At 40.5% G+C, this 20,382-nt stretch overlaps 1 protein-coding gene across 1 annotated transcript in view; it reads left to right on the forward strand.

The window, feature by feature from the left end:
- The window catches only part of TANGO6 (transport and golgi organization 6 homolog), a 177,634-nt gene that overhangs the window by 96,405 nt on the left and 60,847 nt on the right, over nt 1–20,382 (forward strand). The window contains exon 15 of the mRNA XM_082677163.1: nt 6,465–6,605. Coding sequence (XP_082533289.1) covers nt 6,465–6,605 — 141 coding nt within the window. The remainder of the gene's footprint in view (nt 1–6,464; nt 6,606–20,382) is intronic.

The raw sequence follows: 20,382 nt of genomic DNA on the forward strand, positions 1-20,382 counted from the left end.
GGGGCTACTCTTCATTGTGGTACGTGAACTTCTTATTTTGGTGGCTTCTCTTGTTGCGGAGCACGGGCTCTAGGTGCATGGGCTTCAGTAGTTGCAGCATGTGGGCTCAGTAGTTGCGACACATGGGCCCTAGAGCGCACGAACTTCAGTAGTTGTGGCATGTGGGCTCAGTAGTTGTGGCATGTGGGCTTCAGTAATTGTGGCTCGTGGGCTCTAGAGCACAGGCTCAGTAGTTGTGGCGCCTGGGCTTAGTTGCTCTGTGGCATATGGGATCTTCCCACGCCAGGGATCGAACCCGTGTCCCCTGCATTGGCAGGTGGATTCTTAACCACTGCGCCACCAGGGAAGTCCCAGATTTCAGCCTTTGATACCTATATTCTTTTTATCCTTGTTTGTCAGTATTTTTTACTCCTTGACTATAACTTTAGTGAGATTTCAGGAGGAAGATGTTTGTGATCATTCTGTTATATTTGATTGAAAATTATTTTTACATTTTCATCTCTAAAAGGGGCTGTTCTATTTAAAAGACTGTGCCCTTTATCACAATTTTTTAACTTGTATTTTATTTAGTTATATTTGATACATTACATGGTTCAAAATTCAAAAGGTACCAAAAGATACAGAGTAAAAAGTCTCTTCTCTCTTATTTATCCTCTAGTCACTCCATTTCCCTCCCTAGAAACAACCAATATCATTGGTTACTTGTGTATCCTTCCAGAACTACTTATGAATGTATAAATGTGTGTATGTATTTCCCCTTTGTACACAAATTGTTGAATTCTATACACATTGTTTTGTACCTTGCATTTCACTTAACAATAGATATTAGTATTTATTCCATAAGAGTTCTTTAGAAGCTTCTTCTTTTTTTTTATGGATGTCTTTCTTTGTCTGACTTATTTCACTTAGCATAATTCTCTCATGATCCACCCATGTTGTTGAAAATGTTAAGATTTCTTTCTTTTTCATGGCTGAATAGTATTCCATTGTGTGTGTGTGTGTGTGTGTGTGTGTGTGTGTGTGTGTGTGTGTGTGTATACACCATGTCTTCTTTGTCCATTCATTCATTGATAGACTTTTAGATTGTTTTCGTATCTTGGCTGTTGTAAACAATGCTGTAATGAACATAGGAGTGCATGTATCTTTTTGAGTTTGTGTTTTTGTTTTCTTTGGATAAATGCCTGGTAGTGGAATTGCTAGGTCATATGGTAGTTTTATTTTTAATTTTTTCAGGAACCTCCATACTGTTTTCCACAGTAGCCATACCAATTTACAGTCCTACTGACCGTACACGAGAGTCTCCTTTTCTCCACATCCTCTCCAACACTTGTTATATCTTGTCTTTTTGATAATAGCCTTCTAACAGGTGTGAGGTGGTATCTCATTGTGGTTTTGATTTATATTTCCTTGATGATTAGTGATGTTGAACATCTTTTCATGTGCCTCTTGGCCATCTGTATGTCTTCTTTAGGAAAAATGCCTATTCAGATCATCTGCCCATTTTTTAATCGGATTTTTTTTCTTTTGAGTTGTACAACTCTTACAGTTTTTTAATAACAAGTTTTTGAGATATAATGCATATACCATACAATTCACCCATGTAAAATATACAATTCAGTGTTTTTTATTATATTCACAGAGTGTGTAACCATCACCATAATTAATTTTAGAATGTTTTACCCTCCGTAAAGAAACTCCATATCGTTAGCAGTCAGTCCCTATTCCCCCCCACCGACTCCTACAGCCCTAAGCAACCACTGAACCTACTTTCTGTGTGTAAATTTGCCTATTTTGGACATTTTCATATAAATGGAATCATTCAATATGTGGGGAGTTGTGTTTCTTAACAGTTTTCTGCAGAAATACCTGAGAAATTCAAGTGAGTAGGTGGTTTCCAAGTTGATGTGGGTATTTTGGAAGGTAGGTTGTTGTCTGCCCAGGGGAATAAATCTGGTTGGTTTTAAAGTGGGGATGACGTAGCAGATTCCTGGGATAGAGCCAGTCAGCAAAGACATTTAGGATTAGACTGTCTTTCCTACAATGCAAGAGCACTGTGTAAAGTGAGACCTAAACTATGGTGACTGCCCAAGGTCTGCAGAATCACTGAGCAGCATGCTGAGGGATCATCTTGAAGTCAATACTGGATCAGAATACGTTTCTGGCTTTGTAATGAAAGTCTTTTGGGGAAAAAACCCAGTTATTTTACAAAGTTGACTGTCTCTATTTTGTCGCATAAAGTACTTTCAATAATATTTTTTCAGTTGGTTAATTTGCCTTATCCTGTGCTTTGCCCCAAAACACAGATCAGAACGCTTTCATGAACTCCTGCCAGATTTGGTTCACCTTTGCTTTCTCTGTATCTTATCTGTTACACCACATCTTGAAATGCATAGTCATTTTCCTGTGATCAGAGCAGGAGCAGGTATCTCTCACACAATCATTTGGTCCTTATTGCCAAAGGGATTGACGTGTCATGTTTCCTTAAAGCTAGTGCTGACCCAGAAATTACCCTGTTTTTTCATATTACAAAGGAGGGGCCAAGGGGCATATGAAGGTTATGGTCAGGCTTCCTCAGTTGTCAAAATTCAAAAAACTTTCAAAGAAGAAACAAAACAGCCACACAAAATCTCATCCCTTTAAATTGTTATATAGTCTTAACCATCATATGTGATTCTCTTCACTGCTCCATCTAAGAGTGAGGAAGGAACCATTGTCCCCTAGGGATTCATAAAGTCATAGGTGGCAACTGTATCCTGAGAAGGTAAACTCAGTCAGAGAGCCATTTGGCAGCAGTCTGTGGAGCAGGCCAGCAGGAAGATAAACAATTGCTAACCTGGGACTGTGGGAAGCAAGGAAATTGTACTTTGCTATTGGCAACCTTTTTATGTAAGATTGGGAGAATTAATGCTCCCTGGTGGAACTAAAAGTTTGGCATTATAGGAAAAGTTTTTTTAAAAATCTGAATTTGTTTCTTTAACCTGAAGAAGGATATATTAGGATTCCTTTGGTTGAAAAAAAATCAAACTGGCATAAGCATGAAAGGATATTTATTGGCTTATGTATCCAAGGGTTCTAGTGAGTAAATGTATAATTGGATCCCGGGGCTCAAAGCACGACACAGTTCTCTCCTTTTCTCCTTTCCTCTCTTGGCTTGACCCTCCTCTGTGTTTGCACCATTTTGGGGTTGACTTTCTCCACATGATGGCCACTGGCAGCTCCAGGTTAATCACTTCTACAGGCAAAAACAAGAAGACAAAACAAAACAATCCCCCCCCCCCCCCACAGACTCCAGGAGTTCATCTTTCCTGGTAGTTCCAAAATTGGCTCCAGGATTGAGTCTCTTCCCCCATTCCTGAACCAAACATTGTGGTGGTGATGGCATGGAATATCCTAAGGCAGCCTTGACATGAGTTTGTTAACACATGAGGAGAGAGAAAGTGGGTAGTTAGCCCCACTCAAACTACATAGACTGAGAGTAGGGAAGGGATATTTCCCAAAGGAACAGCAGGTGGTGTTACCAGAAGAGAGAGTAGATGCTGTGTGCAACCAAAATGCCTGTCTGCTACAGAGAGGAAATCAAGAGCTCATTTGGTTTTGAAGTATACAGCAGGATATTCTCATAGAAGTAAATAACTTCTCTGCTAAAGATTAGTGAGATAAAAATAGGCATAAGTGACAGTAGAAGGAACTTTAGTAGTACATGTTTTTCAGAAAAGCTCGATATAGATCAAAGTTTTATAGAGCAAATCCCATTTTACGACTGAGTTCCATTATGAAGTCACAACTATATTCCTAAAAGAAAACAAATCCACTGAATTTCGAGTTAGGAACTTCTGATGAAGAAGTAGTTATGCCTGCTACAGATCTGTAATACATACCAGGCCTTGTGATACATCAGTGATAAAACATGTGCCAGCGTTGCAGTTACCAACTATCAATTCACTTTTCCTTTGGGTTCTTTTAGAATGTGGAAGCTGTTTCCTTCATTTATCCTTTTCTTAGCTGCAGACATTTTTCCTATGCTAGGAGGTCTCTAACTCCACCTTGGACCTCCAAAAACTTACCCCTCGTTTTGCGTAATAGAGCTACCTACAAATGCATTGTCACATTTTGCCAACAGGGAAGCTGTCTAATTCAGGTTCTGCCACAGCCTGAAACTCCCTAAAGAGCAGAGCTTCTGTTTATGTAAAACTGGAGGCCACATAAAGGAACACAGGGCTTCCCTGGTGGCGCAGTGGTTGAGAATCTGCCTGCTAATGCAGGGGACACGGGTTCGAGCCCTGGTCTGGGGATCCCACATGCCGCGGAGCAACTAGGCCCGTGAGCCACAATTTCTGAGCCTGCGTGTCTGGAGCCTGTGCTCCGCAACTAAAGAGGCCGTGATAGTGAGAGGCCCGCGCACTGCGATGAAGAGTGGCCCCCACTTGCCACAACTAGAGAAAGCCCTCGCACAGAAACGAAGACGCAACACAGCAAAAGTAAATAAATTAATTAATAAACTCCTACCCCCAACACCAAAAAAAAAAAGGAAGACAAATGTGGCTTAAGACCCACATGCAGAGACTTCCCAGGCTTTTCAGGCAATGAAAAGGTATAGGGGTGAGGAGGGCAGACAAGACGATGGACAAGCAGGTGTAGCCCTCAGCAGTTGCATCGCCTTGGTGTATATCTATTTATAAGAGAATGGAACCCCAACCTATAACATAGAAAACAGTATATAGACTTTGCCTGCAAGATTGTCAAATTAAATGGAAGAATGGTAAACTCAGATAAAAAATAATTATAGATTTGTCAAGCATTTATATTACTCCTTCCCCATCTTCTCTTTCTTAATTCCTGAAATTTATATCAAGACTGTATCTTTGAACCCTTTTATTCATTCATTCGTTTGACAAATAGTTATTGAGCACTTGTTATGTGCTGGCACTCTTCTAGGCATTGAGGCTACAGTGGGGAACAAAACAAAATCCTTGACTTTGTAGAGCTCACATTCTGGGGACAGCAGTCAATAAATAAGTATATATCATTTCAGGTACTGTTAAGTGCTAAGAAGAACAATGAAGCAGGGTGAGAAGGATAAAGAGTGGTAGAAGAAGGAGGCTGTCATTTCATATACAATGAATGTGGTATTTGAACAGAGACATGATGGGCTTTTAGGAGCAAGCCATGGGCTACCTGGAGGAGGAGCAGCCTAGGCAGAGGGAGAAGTAAGGCGAAGATGCTGGGTCCAGAGCAGCGTGGTCTACAGCTAGGAGTTCCAGCCTCAGTTGCTGGAGGACAGTGAGGAAGGGAGAGCATGGTAAGAGATGAGGTCAGAGGCAGAGCGAAGGCAGCTGGGGGATGGGGGCTGCTCATATTAAGGGAAGAAGGGAAACCAGTGACGGTTTGGGCAGAAGAATGATGAGGTCTGATTCATTTTGACCAGATAGTTCCAGCTGCAGTGCAGGAATAGGGTAGAAGCACGGAGACCAATTAGGAGATTTTTGAAAAAAATCAGGCCAGAAATGATGGACCAGAGTGGTTGAGGTAGAGGTGGTGAGAAGCATTCTCACCCTGGGTGTAGTTTGAGACCTGAGTTTCCTTCCTTCATTTGTTTTTTCCTTTTTCCTCACTATTCTTTAGAGTATAGTACCTAACCCCTCCCCCCAAGTAATGGAATTTGTATTTATATAGTTTTGAGACTAGGGGCTTTATTTCTGGTCCTGTCTTAGTCGTGTCTCGCCTCCTCTGTCAGCCCCTGTAAAGGTTACTCGATACGGGGTTGGGCTCAGATAATGATAACACTGCTGCAGATTCTACATCTAGGAGTTCTGGCGTGATGGGAGAGGGGATCAGCAAGTACTAGGAAGGGAGACTCAAGAGCAGGATCTTCCTAATTCTGATCAGGGAACTCAGCTGGAAGCACAGTCTACTACTAATCATGCCCAGAATTTGCATTCCTTATTTCCTTACAGAAATTGTTCTCATCACTGACAGTTTTACAGAGAAAACTCATACTGGGGTAGAGAACTGCAGCAAAGACAGGAAGCACTGCTGTGCTTCAGACTGATGTGTGGGCAGCGACGATACTTGTCACAGAACCTTAGTGCCTCAGACTTGGAAGACTCCCTCGAGGACATTTGATCTGGTCTTCTCCCACTGCTGTGTAAATCCCTGCCATGATATGTAATCATGTAGCCTCTGCTTCCAGAGTCTAGAATCCATAGATCGTAGAATGTCAGTGCTGAAAGTGATCTTAGAGATCATATAGGCCTGAGACTAGAAGAATCCAGGAGTGTGAACTCTGAGACCCATGCTCTTTCCACTCACAATGTTGTCACTCCAAATACAGGGCAGCCCTTGCTGGTAGAATGACAGAGGTGGGTTTAGATGTCTCTGTTTTCATCCCATCACAGGCTGTCTGGGCTTATTTTCTTTTCAGTGCTTAACAGTAATGAATCCTTTCTTTTTATTTTCAACCCTAGGGGTTGCCCTTCTCTCAGATGTGTACCCTGAGAAAATCTTGCCTGGCCTGTTGGCACAGTATGATGGCGGTAAAGGCAAGCACACACTGGAGACCAGAATGAAAGTCGGGGAAATCCTGATGCGGATTGTCAGGGCATTAGGTGAGTTTTCTAGTTCCAGCATCTGGAATGGGGTCAGGGAGCAGTATGGCTGTGGAACCAAAGTCTGTGCACCTGGAGGCTTGTTATTGCTAGCAAGGTGAGGACAATTTGGGGGCTGAGGTGAGTTACTTCCTGTTCAAGGATTTAGCAGATGTCCAACGCGTACCAAGAGATTGGCAGCAATAGTGCCCATGCTTCTACAACTGCTTAGTCTCCTCCGCTGAGCTATGTTGGGGCCCTGATTTTCCTCAGAGCTGGAATGAGAAGTTTCCCACTTGCTGAGCAGCAGCAACCATGAAAAGAAGGGGAATGTCAGACAGGGAAAGAAGAGTGCTAACTCTGGTTGAATGACTTCTGTGTGCCAGGTCCTCTACGTGTATATAATCTCATCTAATTTTCCCAAGAAATTCTGTAAAGAGACTGTTGTTGGGCCCATTTTATAGATGGGGAAACTGTAGCACAGGGACCTTCAGAAATTTGTTCAAGACTCATTCAGCTGGTAAGTACTAGTGCTAAGAATTGAACCTACCAACTCGAAGGAAGTTGCTCAAAACCACACAAGCTGAGAGTTGTAAGGCCGTGGGCTCTAGAGTCACACTGCTTGGGATCAAATCCCAAGCTAATGCTTATCAGCTTTGTGATCATGGGAATGTTTCTCAACCTCTTGGTGCCTCAGTGTCCTTATATATAAAAAGAGGATATTAATAGCACTTACCTCATATGGCTATTGTAAGGATTAAATTTTACTCTTGGGGCTTCCCTGGTGGTGCAGTGGTTGAGAGTCTGCCTGCCGATGCAGGGGACACAGGTTCGTGCCCCGGTCTGGGAAGATCCCGCATGCCGCGGAGCGGCTGGGCCCGTGAGCCATGGCCGCTGAGCCTGCGCGTCCAGAGCCTGTGCTCCGCAACAGGAGAGGCCACAGCAGTGGGAGGCCCGCGTACTGCAAAAAAAATAATAATTTTACTCTTTACCCACTAGGGAAAGGTTCTGAAAAACAAGCTAGCTTTGGGATTCCCTGGCGGTCCAGTGGTTAGGACTCTGCGCTTCCAATGCAGGGGGCGTGGGTTCGATTCCTGGTCGGCAACTAAGATCCCGCATGCTGCATGGCATGACCAAAAAAACCCAAAAAACAGCAAACTAGCGTTTGCCTCTTGTATCAAGAATTTACATCGAGTTCTTCCTTCACCAGCATTTTTAAGGATTTCCAAAGATTCCACATAGCCATGCATCATTTCCACGGACGTAGCCCTTAATTTTCCTAATTTCTGAGTGGCCCTCTGGCTAAAGAAGATAGAACCTAGATCTCCCACCACTTAAATTCTTTTATTGCTGAAAGGAAAATCTCATGAGAGTAAAATTAAAAGTGTTTTTTTCTGCCTTTTGAAGAAGGGCGAACTTTCTGTATTTGCCTTAGTCTTAAATATGGGTCTGAAACATACCAGACAAGTCCACCATTATGAGAAATGATTGTCTCACAATAGGTGTGAGTGTTAAGTTTAACGTATTACAGGATCAAATGCACCTCTGACTTCCATTTGTGTGTATCATTGTGATCATCAATCTGAGAAGGATGTGTCTGATGCATCAACAAAACATGCCTGTTCTCTGTAACTTCTGGTAGACCGCTATCATTGGCGTGATAAACGCTGAAAAGGCACATTTCTCCATCTCCACGGGCCAGTCCAAATCATTTCCTGTGGTGAGATTGAAGGTGGGGATGAAGGACTAGGTTGAGTGAGAGAGAGGGCTTGCTTCTCCTTACATAGTCCTATAATTAGCCCAATTTCCAAAACTGCCTTCTGGCATTTCAAAGCATATTCCATCAGTTCTCAAAGTTCTAATCTTCCTGTAGCCTACTCTAACAAGTATCCAGCTGTAAACATTGCCTTAGCTTTAACTGCTATTTTCTAATTCACCTTACCAACTTGTCCAGGTGCATAGATGAGATGGCTGACTGAAATCCTTTAAGTGAAATTAAAGCCCATTTTTACAACATAGCCCATGTCCTCAGTTTACTATTGGTGTGGAAATCCTTGTGACAGCCACTTTATAAGACTTCTTTAATAAGTACCCTAGTTTCAGTGGTCCAGGCCTTGTGCTCTTCTTTGCAGTAGGGGGAGTTCCATGGGAACACAGGCCCATAGGTAGGAGCCAGGTGCAGTACTACCGCTTCCTCTTGGCTTCAGTTCCCTAACCACATCTACTTTTCATCCTGCCACTAGACAATGGTGGAAAATCAGCAGGAGCTTTTTTTTTCTTTTCATTAAAAAAAAAAGATTGAAGTATCATATACATATAGAAAAGTATATAAAGTACACTAATTTTAATAGTGTAGTTTTATGGTTCTCTACATATCTGCCATCACCCAGATCAGTACAGAGAAACTTCTAATAACCCATAAAGTTTCCTTTTTTCCCTTCCTAAGCTATACCTGCCCCAGAGGTAAGCACTATTCTGAATTTTTATCAGCATCAATTTATTTTGATTGTCCTTGAACCTCATTTTTTTTTTAAATTATTTATTTATTATTTTTGGCTGCGTTGGGTCTTCGTTGCTGGCAGAGAGCGGGGGCTACTCTTAATTGCGGTGCGCAGGCTTCTCATTGCGGTGGCTTTTCTTGTTGCGGAGCACGGGCTCTAGGTGCATGGGCTCCAGTAGTCATGGCACGTGGGCTCTAGAGCGCAGGCTTAGTAGTTGTGGCTTACAGGCTTAGTTGCTCCGCGGCATGTGGGATCTTCCCACACCAGGGCTCGAACCCGTGTCCCCTGCATTGGCAGGCAGATTCTTAACCACTGCGCCACCAGGGAAGTCTGAACCTCATTTTAATGGAATTGAATCCCCATGTTTCCAGTAAATTGATAGATACGGACACGTGGGTAAGTTTGGGTCAAATTTTAGGGGGCAAGAATATTTCATAGGCTGTGCTGTGTATTGTATTTCCTGTTGTCTCACATTACAAGACGTATGATGTCTGGTGTCTCATTTTAGTGATGTGAAGATTGATCAGTGGTGTTTCTAGTAGGATACATCCATAATAAACCTCCCCATCAACCTTCCTCCTATTGGTTTTAAGTAACCACTGGTGATTGTTGCCTAGATTGTTGCTGTTATTTCATAGAGGTTACACTTTTTTACACATAAGGAAACAGATACAGAGACGGGTACTAACTTGCCTAATGTTACATAGCTAATTAATGATGAATCCAAAATTTCAATCCAGACAATCTGACTCCAGACCCAGTCTCTTACCCAATACACAATACTGTATCCTGAAAATTTTCCCATGTCATTAAGCATCTTTTTCCTGTCATTAACACACATTTTCCACATCCTCTATAATTTTTAATGATTGCATGAGACTATATCATTTGAATGTATCATAATTTTTTTCAACTGACCAGCTTAAAGTTTGTTCTAATTTTTCACTATTATGAATTACGTTAAGATGAATATTCTTGTAGCTAAATCTTTGTGCAGATCCACGATAATTTCCTAGGAAAAATTTCTAAAAGTAGAATTTCTTAAAAGCATGTGCATATTTTAAAACATATTTATTGCTAAATTATCTTCCCAAGAGATTGTGCCAGTTTATATTTTAATGTTTGAGAATATTTGTACCCTCATCAGCACCATATATGCTATGTGTTATTTTTATCAAGCAGATATATAAAGAAATGTTATTGTGTTTTTATTTTCATTTATTCAATTGACAGCGTTAAATATTTTTCATATTTTTATTAGCTAAATTTTTGTGTGTGTGGAGGGTGTATGTGTGTGTGTGTGAATTGCCTGTTCCTATCCTTTCTTCATTTTTCCATTGGGGTGTTGATTTTGTTATTTAATTTGTAAAAGCTTTATATATTTACAGATCTTGAACCACTAACATTTATGTTGTAAATATTTTCTTTGGTTTTTTTACATTTCAGTTTTGTTCATATTTTCTGTTTCCTTTGTTTTGAAATGTAGAAGGTTTTTATTTTGAGTTTTTTTTTGAGTAGGCACTGAATGGCCGGTTCTGTGCCTGGGGCTGGAAATAGGAGCACGAAAAAGCCACTGTCTCTTCCTTCAAGGAGCTTATAGTTTAATCAGAGCCGTCAACTCATACACAGATCTTCTAAGGTGACCTGCTAATTTAGGGAGAGGCCTGTGTAGGGTATTATGGGAGCTCAGAGGAAACGGTCTTGTCTGTCTTTTTCTCTTTGGGACCCTGCAGTTGAATGTGGCAAAGTGCTTTGGGGCTACGTCAGTTCCTCATCGTTATCAAGAACAGCAGGTCAGTTTTTGAAAAATGGCTTTGTATGTTAGCTTTCAGAGATTTTCAACTCACAGCATAGCCTGAAGGTGAAAAGGTGGATTGGATGTGTGAATAATTGGATACTAGTCTGGGAGTTCAGCATTCATAGATTTCAGCAGCAATGAACAACAGTCAAGGATTAGAGTTCACATACTTTGAAAGGAGAATTTTTCAGCAAAATTCAGAGAATTAAATGAAATGCTTCTTGCCAAGTTTGCCTAGGTTAGCATCAGTATAGTTCAATTCAATAAATACTTATATTAATATAAATTGGAAATACTAATCTGGCCAAACTTGGAAGTTGGAGCCCAGACCGAATAATTTTTTTTCTTCTCTTCCTCCTTCTGTTTTTCTTCCTCATGTCAATTTTTCTGAGAGATATAACTTTAAAATCTATTCTTATACCTTTCCCTTCCTAATTGTATCAATAATACGTGATAATTTTGGGCAATTTGGAAAATATTAAGTGTAAAGAAAATAATCACTAATAGTCTCACCATTCAGAAGTAACCATTCTTTGTTTACATTTTGATGTTTCCTTCTAGTTTCTTTTTCTTTCTCAGACTTGTAATTACATTGTACGTATCCTGCTTTTTAAAAAATTTAACATTATAAGCACTTTTCCATGTCATTAAATATTTCTTGAAAATATAAGATTTATTGGTTGTTATTAATTAATAACCTGAATTTATCATAATTTTATTTAATTATCTTTTAGAAAGATATTGTTTAATTAGGTGGTTCCAGTTCCTTACTTTATGAGGAACTTTATGAGGATTATAAGAAGTATGCTATTGATTATTCTTATACGTAGATCCTTTGGTGAATCTTTGATTCTTTCCTTAGGATAGGTTCTTAGAAAGGAATTACTAGGTCACAGTATGTGCCTGCTTTTAAGGCTCTTGATATTTAGTGCTAAGTTGCCTTCCAGAAAGGGATCCTCTTGTCAGCAGTGAATGAGACTGCTAATGTCTCACAGAGAAAAATTATTCCATGGCTTCAGACCTATCCTCTAACCCTGACCAGCTATCTCTAAAATGTGTACCTTTGCTCCCAGAATGAATGGAGGAACCTGTCAGAGAATGTTGCGGCGGGGGGGCGTGTGGATGAAGGGAAGGAGGTCAGGGAAGGACTGATGGATGGATGCATGACTCAGTGTGAACCCATTGCTGCCCTAGAAGAACAACTTAGACCTGGTAGTGTCACCATGACATACAAAGCACAGCACTTATTTTTAGAGGCAGAACGTAGTCTTCTAGTCAGCAAGCTCAGACAAGTTCTAGTTTACTCTAGGTCAGAAACTTCTAAAACTGAGAGCAGAAATAGAAAGCCATATTCACATTGCTTCATCTTAAGAGTACCTTCAGTGAACTCTGTAAGAAAGATCAGGAATTAATATTTGGAAAGAGGAATGAGGGAAGAGAACTAAATCTCAGGTCTGTTGGGAGTGTGCCACGGCAACTAGAATGACACTGGGAATGTGGGGACAAAGCAGCTTATACTTCTAGGTTAGGAGGTACCTTTTCTCAAATTCCTCTATGTGCCAGGAGAAGGGTAGGTCCTGGGCTTTAGGGTATATTTCTAACTCTTACAACCTGCAGAACACCCTTATTTAATGTGCTTTGTCAACTCTTTTCCATATCACCTGCTTAATTTTTATGTTTTAGTTCAGCATTCACTTTGCCACCTCAGAGTTCATCCAAGTGATGAGCAACCCGTGATCCCATCCAGCTCCAGGATGAAGCCCGTAATCTGATTTTAGAAAACCTGATGATACCTGCCCAGAGAGGGGCAAATTCAGCTCCAAATTCTGCTCTGACAAACACCTTCTTCTAGCCGGTTGTAGAAAACAAAGGAAAATGGAATAATTGGATTTGTCTAGCAGGCTACTGTGAGTTCCAGTTGGGTTGGCCTCAGAATTAAGATGAGGAGAGAAGCTTTTTTTTTTTTTTTTTTTTGCGGTACGTGGGCCTCTCACTGTTGTGGCCTCTCCCGTTGCAGAGCACAGGCTCCGGACGTGCAGGCTCAGCAGCCATGGCTCACGGGCCCAGCTGCTCTGCGGCATGTGGGATCTTCCCAGACCGGGGCACGAACCCGTGTCCCCGGCATCGGCAGGCGGACTCTCAACCACTGCGCCACCAGGGAAGCCCAGAGGGGAGAAGCTTTTAAACAGCTGCATAATATTTTTTTTTTTTGCGGTACGCGGGCCTCTCACTGTTGTGGCCTCTCCTGTTGCGGAGCACAGGCTCTGGACATGCACGCCCAGCAGCCATGGCTCACAGGCCCAGCCGCTCCATGGCATGTGGGATCTTCCCGGACCGGGGTACGAACCCATGTCCCCTGCATCGGCAGGCGGACTCTCAACCACTGCGCCACCAGGGAAGCCCAGAGGGGAGAAGCTTTTAAACAGCTGCATAATATTTTATAGTATAGATACACTACAGTTTACTTATTCAACCATTCCTCTATGGATGAAACTTCACTTTTTTTCGTATGACATGCAGTACTGCAATATAAATTCTCATATTTGTTTGCTAATGGAAATATATATTGTATGTGTATATATGCATATTTCATATATATGTACATATTAAAGAACTGGACCTTTATTTCTGTAAGATTGATATTTGCCAAAGTGGATTCACTCAAAGGCTGTTTATATTTTAAATTGTTTATATACTGACAGATTACTTCCTGAAATTGTGGGTGGGATAGGGCTTTTTGAACCCCCTGCTGTGTCTATTGTCAAATGGAGAAAAATATCTTTTGAAGATTGTGTTTTTCAAAGTGAATGGACTAAAAAAAGTCCTCTTTTGTGTTATTTTGTTTGTCTTGATGGCAATGGGAAAAAAAGTCTTGTTTAAAGTAATAAATTGCTGGGAATTCCCTGGTGGTCCAGTGGTTAGGGCTCCATGCTTTCACTGCTGGAGCCCAGGTTCAGTCCCTGGTTGGGGAACTAAGATCCTGTAAGCTATGTGGCAGCAGCCAAAAAAAAAAAAGTAATAAATTATTAATTCATTTTGCTATTAAGTAATGTATAAGACTACTCAAGGAATGACAAATCGCCTTTAGAAGTATCTTACTCAACAAAATTTGTTTAAAGGTGCAGCATTATAATGAATCAACTTAAGGGCATTCTAATTAGGTAGTTTCCAGAAATATTTAAACTTTTAATTTGCTAATTTAAAAATTTTAGTGTAAGGGCTTTTTCTTTCATAACATATGTTTTGGTTCCCTTGTGTGTAGTAAAGGACCTCAGAACATAGTGGCTTAAAACAACCACCATTTATTTGTTCAGAATTCTGTAATATTGTTAATGCTTGGCAGGGACAGCTCATCTGCTCCACGTGGTGTTGTCTGGGCTCAGCTGGTGGTTCTACTGCGTGCGGTGTAGGCTGGGCTCACCCAGGAGGTTGCATTCAGGTGGGATCTTGACTGGGGCACCCTAGTGCTCCTCCACATGGCTTCTGTCTGTCCCTGTGTGTGGATACTCATCATTCAGTAGTCTAAGTCAAACTTCTTTGCTGCATGGTGAATGGTTTCCCAGAGAACGAAAGCAGAAGCTGCCAGACCTATTAAGAGCTAAACCTAGAACTGGCTTAGTATGACTTCTGCCACATTCTACTGTCAAAGTAAGTCCCCAGATCAGCCCGGGTTCAAGGGGAAGGGAAGTAGCCTCTGACTCTTGATGAGAGAAACGGCGGTCAGGGATGGTGTGTTGGCAGCATACCTGCATACCAACTACTACACGGTCAAAAGTAGTGCACGCTTATTGCCACGAGCCTAACAATACACGGGTATATAAAGAAAAATCCAGTCTCTCCCAAATATTAGTTATATTTAATATTCTTACCTCCCAAAGTAAACAATGATAGTAGTTTGGTATATATTCTTTCACACCTTTCCCTGTGTTCCTATAGGTATATGCAAACATATATGGGCTTTTTATATGGGCTTTTTTTCTTTTACAAAAACAGAACATTAGCATACTATTACTTTTACTCTTACTGTTATTACATACTGTTAGTCTGCAGTTTTCTTTCTTTGAAATCAACTTTACCGAGGTGTAATTTACATACAGTAAAATGCCCCCATTTTAAGTACACATTTCAATGAGGATTGATATAAACTCATGTAACCATCACTATAGTCAAAATATAGAACATTTTCATCACCTCAGGAAGTTCCTCTGTGCCCAGATCATCTCCCATTCCACACCCCAATCCTGCCCACCACTGATACGCTTTCTCTTATTATAGGTTAGATTTGTCTTTTCTAGAGCATCATATAAATGGAATCATAAAGTGTATACCCTTCATGTTTGAATTCTTTTGCTCAGCAAAAGTTTTTGAGATTCATCCATGTTGTGTATATTAATAGTTCACCACTTTTTATTGCTAAGTAGTAGTACTTTATATGACTATACCACAGTCGTTCATACATTTACCTGTTGATGGACATTCAGGTTGTTTCCAGTTGTGAACTATTATGAGTGTAGTTGCTGTGAATATTCTGGTACAAGTCTTAGTGTGAAGATCTATCTATCTATATAGAGAGATATATAGAGATATGTAGATATATATATAGATAGATATGTTTCTCTTGGGTAAGTACCTAGGAGTGGAATTGTTGGGTCTTATGGTAGGTGTATAAGAAACTACCAAACAGTTTGGTAGTTTCTTATACACCTTCCAAAATAGTTGTACCATTTTACATTATGACTAGCAAGGTATGAGAGTTCCAGTTGCTCCATATCCTTGCCAACACTTGGTATCAATATTATTTTTTTAGTTTTTAGCCATTTTAATGAATCCATAATGGCATCTCATTGCGGTTTTAATTTGTATTTCCCTGATGACTAATTGTGTTCAGCTCATGTTTTTTCAAGTGCTTATTTTCTATTCCTGTATCTCTTTTGTGAAGTAACTGTTAAGATCTTTTTCCATTTCTTCATTGGATTATTTCTCTTTATTTCTCCAAGTCTTTATTGAGTTGTAAGAATTTTTATATGGAGTAGATACAAGTCCTTTGTCACATATATGTATTGCAAATAGTTTCTACCAGTCTTTTCATTTTACTTATTTATTTAGGCTCCACCAGGTCTTAGTTGGGGCACATGGGCTCCTCACTGTGGCATGCGGGCTTCTTAGTTGCGGCATGTAAATAAACTCTTAGTTGCAGCACCAACCAGTCTCCTCTTAATGGTGTCTTTTGAGGAGCAGACATTACTTTTTCTGGTTAAAATAATATTTACTTATAATATTAAGTAAATATGCAAAAACATAAAATTAGTTATATATTTTAGCTCATTTACAGCTTTAGAAACATATACATTTAAAATTTTAGGGACTTCCCTGGTGGTCCAGTGACTAAGACTCCATGCTCCCAATGCAGGGGGCTCGGATTAGATCCCTGGTCAGGGAACTAGATCCCACATGCCGCAAATAAAGATCCCGCATGCCGCAACTAAAGCTCCCACATGCTGCAACGAAGATCCCGCATGCCACAGCTAAGACCCGGCACAGCCAAATAAATAAATCAATAAATATTTAAAAAATAAAATTTTAAAATTAAATGCCAATTTTTTTGCCAATTTAATGCCAAAAAAATCAAATTGATGACATTATTTTGATATAATAGATTATGTGTTGCTAAAATGAGATGAAATCATTGCCCACAATGTGTGTATGGTTCTGATGTTAAGGTAGAGAATTTTTTTTAGATCAGCATGCCCAAGTTATTATATGTTGTATGATGAATCCTTACTCCCATATTTTTCCTCTGTATAAACTATTACAAAACCCTTGGGTTCTGAAGTCAGGCTGCCTGCATTCAAATCCCAAAGCTGCCATTTCCTGAATCTTGAATATGTGACCATATGCAAGTTACTTAATATCTCTGTCCCTGTTTCCTCATTTGTAAAATGATCATCATAATAAGACCTAGTTCATAGAGCTCTTGTGAGGCTTACAGGAGTTAATAAATGTAAAGTGCCAGGTATATAGTAAATACTCAATTAATGCTATTTATTACCTTTTATTACCTCAAACTCTATGCAGTTACTCTTCAAGGACCAAAGCCTCAGCTCTGTAGGGACACCAGACAGTTTTGGGTAGAATTTCAACTGCCTCAAGAAAACAGGAACTGAACTCAAACCAGCCTTCTTACGTAAAGCCAGGGACCAGGTTTGTACTATCTCCCCCACCCCTCCTACCCCCAACACACGTAAGGATGAAAACTCCAGTTACCTCTGGGAAGATGAAAGAAGGCACACCCACCACCAAACTCTGGTCCTGGCAACTAGGACTTATTTCTGTTATTTCTCAAGGCTGAAAGACCCTGAAGTAAAACTGCTTCTCAATTGGGTTACCTGCACCGTCAGTTTCTTCTTTCTACTGAATATATTTTAAACAAATAAACAAAACACCTTCTTAACCCCATACCCCCTTCAAACTATAGCCCTGTTTCTCTGGTCTCTTCCACAGTTAAACTCTTAGAAAAAGTTGTCTGAACTTGCTGGCTGCACTACCTCCTTTACCATTTTCTTCCCAAGTCACTCCGAGGGGACTTTTATCCCCAGCATTCCCTTATCAACCAAAATATTGAAAAAGCCAATGATCAATTCTTCATCCTCATACTACCTGACCACCCAGTAGCATTTGATATGTTTGACCATTGCCTCCTTCTTGAAACTCCTTCCTCTCCAGGCCTCCCATGGAATAGACTTGCCTGATGGCTCTTACCTCATGGCTTTTCTTCCTCAGTCTTCTTCGCTGGCTCCTTCCCCACTACCAAATCTCCAAAGTTTGGAGTCCCCTAAGGCTCTGTCCTTAGTCCTCTCTCTTTACACGGTGCTACTCATTACCTGGTCAATCTAACTAGAAGTTTATCAATTGTATTAACATTTTTTTCAGAGAACTAGCTTTAGTTTAATTAATTTTCTTTATTGTTTTTTGGTTTTCCATTTCATTGGGTTTCCCTCCTATCTTTAATATTTCTTACTGTAGTTATCTATCGCTACATGACAAATTACCTCAAAACTTATCGGATTAAAACAACAAACATTTATCTCATAGTTTTTGTAATTCAGGAGTTCAGTTATGCCTTAACTGGGTGCCAGTTATGCCTTAACTGGGTGCCTCTGACTCAAGGATTTTCACAAGGCCGAAATCAAGGTGTTGGCTGGGCTGCAGTCTTATCTGAAGAATCAACTGAGAATAGAGCAGTTCTCAAACTCACTCACATAGTTGTCAGGATTCAGTTGTTTTCAGGCTGTTGGACTGAAGGCCTCAGTTCCTTGCTGACTGTTGACCACAGCTTCCTTCAGCACTTTGCCACATGGGCCACTCCACAGGGCAACCCAACATGGCAGCTAGCTTCCACCAGAGTGAGCAATCAAGAGAGCAGGAGAGGGCAAGCGAGATGAAAGTCTTCGTCATTTGTACCTAATCTCAGAATTGACATCCCATTACTTTTGCCACATTCTGTTTTTTGCAAGCAAGTCACTAGGTTCAGCCCTAATTCAACAGGAGGGAATTACATAAGGTATGAATATCAGGACATGGGGATTGTAGGATGCCATTTTAGGGGTTGCCTACAACAACTTCCTCCTATAAACTTTTGGTTTAACTTGTTTATTTTTCTAGTTTCTCAAGGTGAAAGCTTAGATCACTGATTTTGGACCTTTCCTCTTTGCTAAAGGAAGCATTAAAAACAATAAATTATCCTATAAGAATTACTTTAGTGGCATTCCATAAATTTTGATGTGTTTTCATTTCAAAATATTTTCTAACTTGTGATTTCTTTTTCTACCATGGATTACTTAGAAATGTGGTGTTTTTTGTTTAAACTTCAAATATTTTCCTATCTTTTCATTCATTATATTTTCCTTTACCTCATTGAACATAGTTATAATAGCTGCTTTAAAATCCATCTCTGATAATTGAAATGTCTGTATCATTCAGTTTTGGCCTCTTTTGAGTATCTTTCTCCTTGAGAATGGGTTATATTTTTGTTTTACAAGTAATTTTGGATTATGTCCTGGACATTATTAAATTATGTTGGGAAGGCTATAGATTCTGTTATGGTACTCCAAACTGTTAAATTTTTGTTTTAACAGGCAATTAAATTAGACTCAAACTTCAAACTTTGTCTTACCTGCAGTGGGCCATAGCTCAAATCTCACTTCAGGTCTTTCAGCCTTAGCTACAAGCTGCTTTGAGTCTAGTCTTCACATACTGAATTTCAGCACATTTCCTTGAGGTCCAAGAGAGACAATGGGAGACTATATTCACCCACCTGAATCCTTATCTTCTTCATAATCTCTGTCCTGCTTGTTTACTGCTGTGGGAGTAAATAAAGTTACAAGAGAAGAAGTCATCATTCTCATCCTTTTTCAAATTCTGGCCAGGTTTCTATGGCCTGGCTTAGCTCAAGAAGCCAAGATCATAAAGAGCCATATGTGCTCTGTTAAGGGATTTCAATTATGTTGACTTAATTTTTTTTTAATTTTTTAATAAATTTATTTATTTGTTTGTTTGTTTATTTATTTTCGCTGTGTTGGGTCTTCGTTGCTGCACACAGGTTTTCTCTAGTTGAGGCGAGTGGGGGTTACTCTTCGTTGTGGTGCTCGGGCTTCTCATTGAGGTGGCTTCTCTTGTTGCAGAGCATGGCCTCTAGGCACGTGTGCTTCAGTAGTTGTGGCACGCAGGCTCAGTAGCTGTGGCTCGTGGGCCCTAGAGCGCAGGCTCAGTAGTTGTGGCACATGGGCTTAGTTGCTCTGTGGCATGTGGAATCCTCCCGGACCAGGGCTTGAACCTGTGTCCCCTGCATTGGCAGGCGGATTCTTAACCACTGCGCCACTAGGGAAGCCTTATGTTGACTTTAAATGGAAGTCACTGAGAGATTTTAAGGAGGGAAGAATTAATCATAATTACATTTTAGCAAAATCATTTTGGCTGCTCTGTGAAGGATGAGAGTGGGACAAGACTAGAAGCAGGTAGACTCATAGGATGTTGTTGGGCAATCTGGGAACGAGATGATGATGGATATTGAATGAGGATTTACATGTGAGAAAGAAGGCAAATGATGTCCCTAGATAGGAAAGAAAGCATGAGAACAAATGTGGGATGCCTGTGTTGCGAATGGAGGACTTGACCTGTCTCCCTATAGCAAGTTGTGTTGGGTGCCTTGGGTAGTCAGGCTAGATAGAGAAGGTGGGCAGACCACAGAGAGCCTTGAACACTGGGCAGAGTTAGGACTTGATGTGACGGGCGTTTGGGAATCACTATGGATTCTTAAGAAAGGAAGCCACGTGATGACAGATGTGTAGGTATGGTTGGCAGGGGCATGAAACATGAGTGAAGAAAGGAGAGGCTGGAGACAGAGAGATAGCTAGGAGGCTGTTTTGGCATTCCTAGGCATAGAGATGAAGACTTTGATTAGAGGGATGTCCATGAGGATGGTGAGAAAAAATAGACATTA

This window comes from Grampus griseus (assembly GCF_964374135.1).
Source record: "Grampus griseus genome assembly, chromosome: 19".
Classification (NCBI taxonomy): domain Eukaryota; kingdom Metazoa; phylum Chordata; class Mammalia; order Artiodactyla; family Delphinidae; genus Grampus; species Grampus griseus.